At 41.0% G+C, this 3,545-nt stretch overlaps 1 protein-coding gene across 1 annotated transcript; it reads right to left on the reverse strand.

The window, feature by feature from the left end:
* Nucleotides 1–935: 935 nt before the first annotated feature.
* On the reverse strand, nucleotides 936–3,214 carry LOC104964325 (focadhesin-like; the record flags this gene model as incomplete). Its single annotated transcript, XM_010793072.1, has 3 exons — nucleotides 3,059–3,214; nucleotides 2,444–2,566; nucleotides 936–1,013 (listed from the first exon to the last, which is right to left on the reverse strand). Coding segments are annotated over exons 1-3 (240 nt in total), but the record flags the coding sequence as incomplete, so codon positions are not given.
* Nucleotides 3,215–3,545: the final 331 nt, after the last annotated feature.

The raw sequence follows: 3,545 nt of genomic DNA on the forward strand, positions 1-3,545 counted from the left end.
CCACCTTCACAGCTCACTTAAAAACATGGTTCACTGAGAACGACACCTGCACACACTAGCCTGTGTTGAGTATGGCGTGAGTGTTACATGTTGTGATCATGGATGTTGCCCCTCGTTTCTGTTATGTGATTGTGACATGTACTGTATGTAGTAACGTGTGTTGTTTATTGTTCTCTTTTATCCTCACACCGGTATCTACTTGTCTTTCCTCCTTTTTATTTTATTTTATATATTTTCTTATAACTAATGCTGTTGATAAATTGTAATTTTAAGGGTGTCTATTACCATCTGGCCGGGGACAACAGCTGGAAATTAGCCATGTCGGCTAAAGCTGCACCATTTACTGTTTTTGTGACAGTTCATCGATGGGGACTGTCCACGAGACTATAAATAAATAAACCAAACTAAACTTAACAGATGTATACCGTCATTGGCGGCTGACTCATCACCTTCTCAGGTGACTTACCTCGGCAGTTGCAGATCACATTTTGGCCTTGGTGTCTCAACAAAGTGATACATTTGGTCTTATTCAAAACAGGAGCATCTGTAGATTAGTTCTATACTCCATTATGTTATGATCCATTAAGTATGGCACAGTTCAAAAACCTGCTCTTTGTTATCTCACCAACATCTTAAGTGTAAGAGCCTTTCATTTTCAGGAAACAAATACATCAAAAGTGGAACAAAAGAAAAGAGGACCAACCAGGGGACGACAATACTCCACATTGACATCATTTGTTTTAGAACTATAAATATCTTGCCAGATAAATCTCTAATAGAAAGTCGATTTGAAATTAGTAGCAATTTCTGTCTGAAGATCCTGGCACTAATAAGAAACATCACAATAATACCGAAGACAACTCTTCCAACTATTCATCAAATCATATTTGAAATGAAGTAAATCATTTCTCCTTTAGCATTGAAGGACTCCTCACCTGGAAGAGGTAGCTCTCAGACCCCACCAGCGCCACAAGGCCATTGACGGCAGCCAGCCGCTGCATTGTGGGACAGCCCTGAAACACACAGCCAATCAGAACATTGGGGAAGTACATTTATTTTGCAGATAAAGTTGAACCTTTAAACAGCAGGAATCCTGGCTACTTTCAGATGTCTTAAAGGAATAAGACCTACATCGATTAGTTGACTTCGATCAACAGGAAAATAATCGGTTACTTTTTGATAAATGATTAATCGTTTGAGTAATGTTTCATGTTCAATTATACGGTTATTCATTGTATTTTAAGAGGCCCCACAACAACAGGCTAAGGGACTGTTAGTGAAAACAAGCCTGTTTTGAATGTTAATTATTGTGCATTCTCTAAAGAAGAAAACAAATCAGCTTTTTACGGCTTCATTTAATAATAAATCATTTAAGACATCACCTTACACTTTGATCAACCGGGATAGACCTGTTTTTAACAATTTGATGACATTTTAAAAACAATCCGTTTTTTTAATCCTAAAATAATCAGCTGATTGATAGAGAATAAGCGTTTTCATCAAGTGAGAGAAATTCTTCACTATGAGAACCCCCCCTTGAAGAGATGTAGTAAATACATGATCTAATCAGAGAGGGCAAAATTAGACTCAAGTAGAAGTACAGGTACTCGTGTTTAAAAGTACTCTGGTAAAAGTTGTACTGACTAAACGTCTTTACTCAGGTAAAAACAAAGAAGTATAGGCTTTGAAATATACTTCAGTAAAAAGTAGCCATAACTACCATCTGTTTTATAGAACATCTCCCTCATATATGGCCGTGGGTCATTAGGAATGTTACATTTTCATTTTTTCACTTGTTAGACGCTTTTATCCAAAGCGACTTACATACATTCAGTACTGTGGGCAATCCCCACAGGAGCAATTTGGGGTGAAGTGTCTCAGGGACAGAACGACATGCTGACTGCAGTGGGACTCAAACTTGCTATCCCCTGATTCGAAGGTTCAGCGCTCTATCCACTGAGTCACAGCCTCCCACGTCTCTGTCCTCAGTCGTCTCAATAACTTCACCTGTCTCTGCCTCTTCCCTAACATTAGCCTTTTTTCCTGCTGCTTTCTGCCTTGCCCCGTTGAAATAGCTTCATAGGCTACTGGCACAGTTTGAGATAACGCGCCGCAAGTTGCTTCCTACTGAAGGATAATGGGAAACGCTTCGAGCTAAGCTGCCATTGGTCCCTCTTCTTTAGAGGAAACCAAGAAATGATGAATGCACAGATCGTGTTTTCTGTATGACATCAGGGTGGAAATAGGAGAGCAATGACTATAATGATGATCATGCCACGAATGATTAAAAATAAATGAATGAGCCTGAAAATAAATAGTGGAGTAAAGTACTGATACCAGAAACATCTACATCGTACACTAACAAAGTATTTGTACTTCATTACTTCCCACCCCTGTATATAGAGCAGCAGTACATAGGAAAATAATTCAAAATATGTAGTACCTCTGCCAGGAGGATCTTCACCCAGGCAGCCAGCAGGCGGGGCTGGATGTCCTCGGCCTTCCCGTGGCCGGACATGGACAGGCCGTGCACCACCAGCCCCAGAGCCAGGGAGAAGCCTGGGGTCTGGACAGAACATTACAACGCAGAGACACAGGGGTTAGAACAGGGGGGCTCATTTTGGTTCAGGGGACACATACAGACAAATCTGATCCCCAGTGGGCCGGAGCAGTGACATCACAGCATAATAACCTCTGAGTTACCACAACTCCTTCCCTTTGTCTGAGTGCGAAAAAGTACATTCTGAAAATGTTCACATTTAATTAACTATCTTTTTAAAAAACATTATGAACAACCTGACATTCCTTAAGATAAATAGGTGTACCACCACCATAATAACTACAGTGGGAACTAGTAAGGAAGAAGGTTAGGTTATCACCCTGCCTTTGTAAATAAAATGAATACATTCAAAATACATAAAAGTTGTGAAAATTGCAATTAATGTCTTCTCTAATTTTTACAGTTTACAAAGCCAAACAATGCCTTTTGGAATATATATTAAACTACTATAACTCAGTGGTTTTCGTGGCATCATCTCTCAGTAATGGTGCTGCTGACCTGCTGGCTCTCCTCGGTCAGGGTGCGCAGAGAGGTCATAACCTCCTCAGCCTTGGCAGCGTCTATGATGTCTGCGCTGAAGGCCGATACACACACACACGCCACAGAGTACGCCAACACCTGCCGGATACACACATGTTCAAAGACAAAAATGATAATACCATTACACAACCATACATCTTTTTCTGATATGAATTCAGGCTTTCTTTATCTAAAGTATACCATACACCAGGCCTATTCAACTGGCGGCCCACGGGCCAGATGCGGCCCAGAACCAACTCCTGAGTGGCCCAGTCTCCCGCAGCCAAATTCCTACAATAGTACAGACCATGAACGCAACACTCCGGGTTGCATAGAAACCACCAAACCACAACGCAGCACGTTTTTTGAAAGTGCATCTAGTGGTGCTAGTAACGGTGGTCCTATGATAGCAACTCTAAAACATGTCTCTCTCAACTCTGAAGCGTAAACAGAGACAAAACGGTCA

This window comes from Notothenia coriiceps, unplaced genomic scaffold, assembly GCF_000735185.1.
Source record: "Notothenia coriiceps isolate Sejong01 unplaced genomic scaffold, NC01 NC01_scaffold00037119, whole genome shotgun sequence".
Lineage (NCBI taxonomy): Eukaryota > Metazoa > Chordata > Actinopteri > Perciformes > Nototheniidae > Notothenia > Notothenia coriiceps.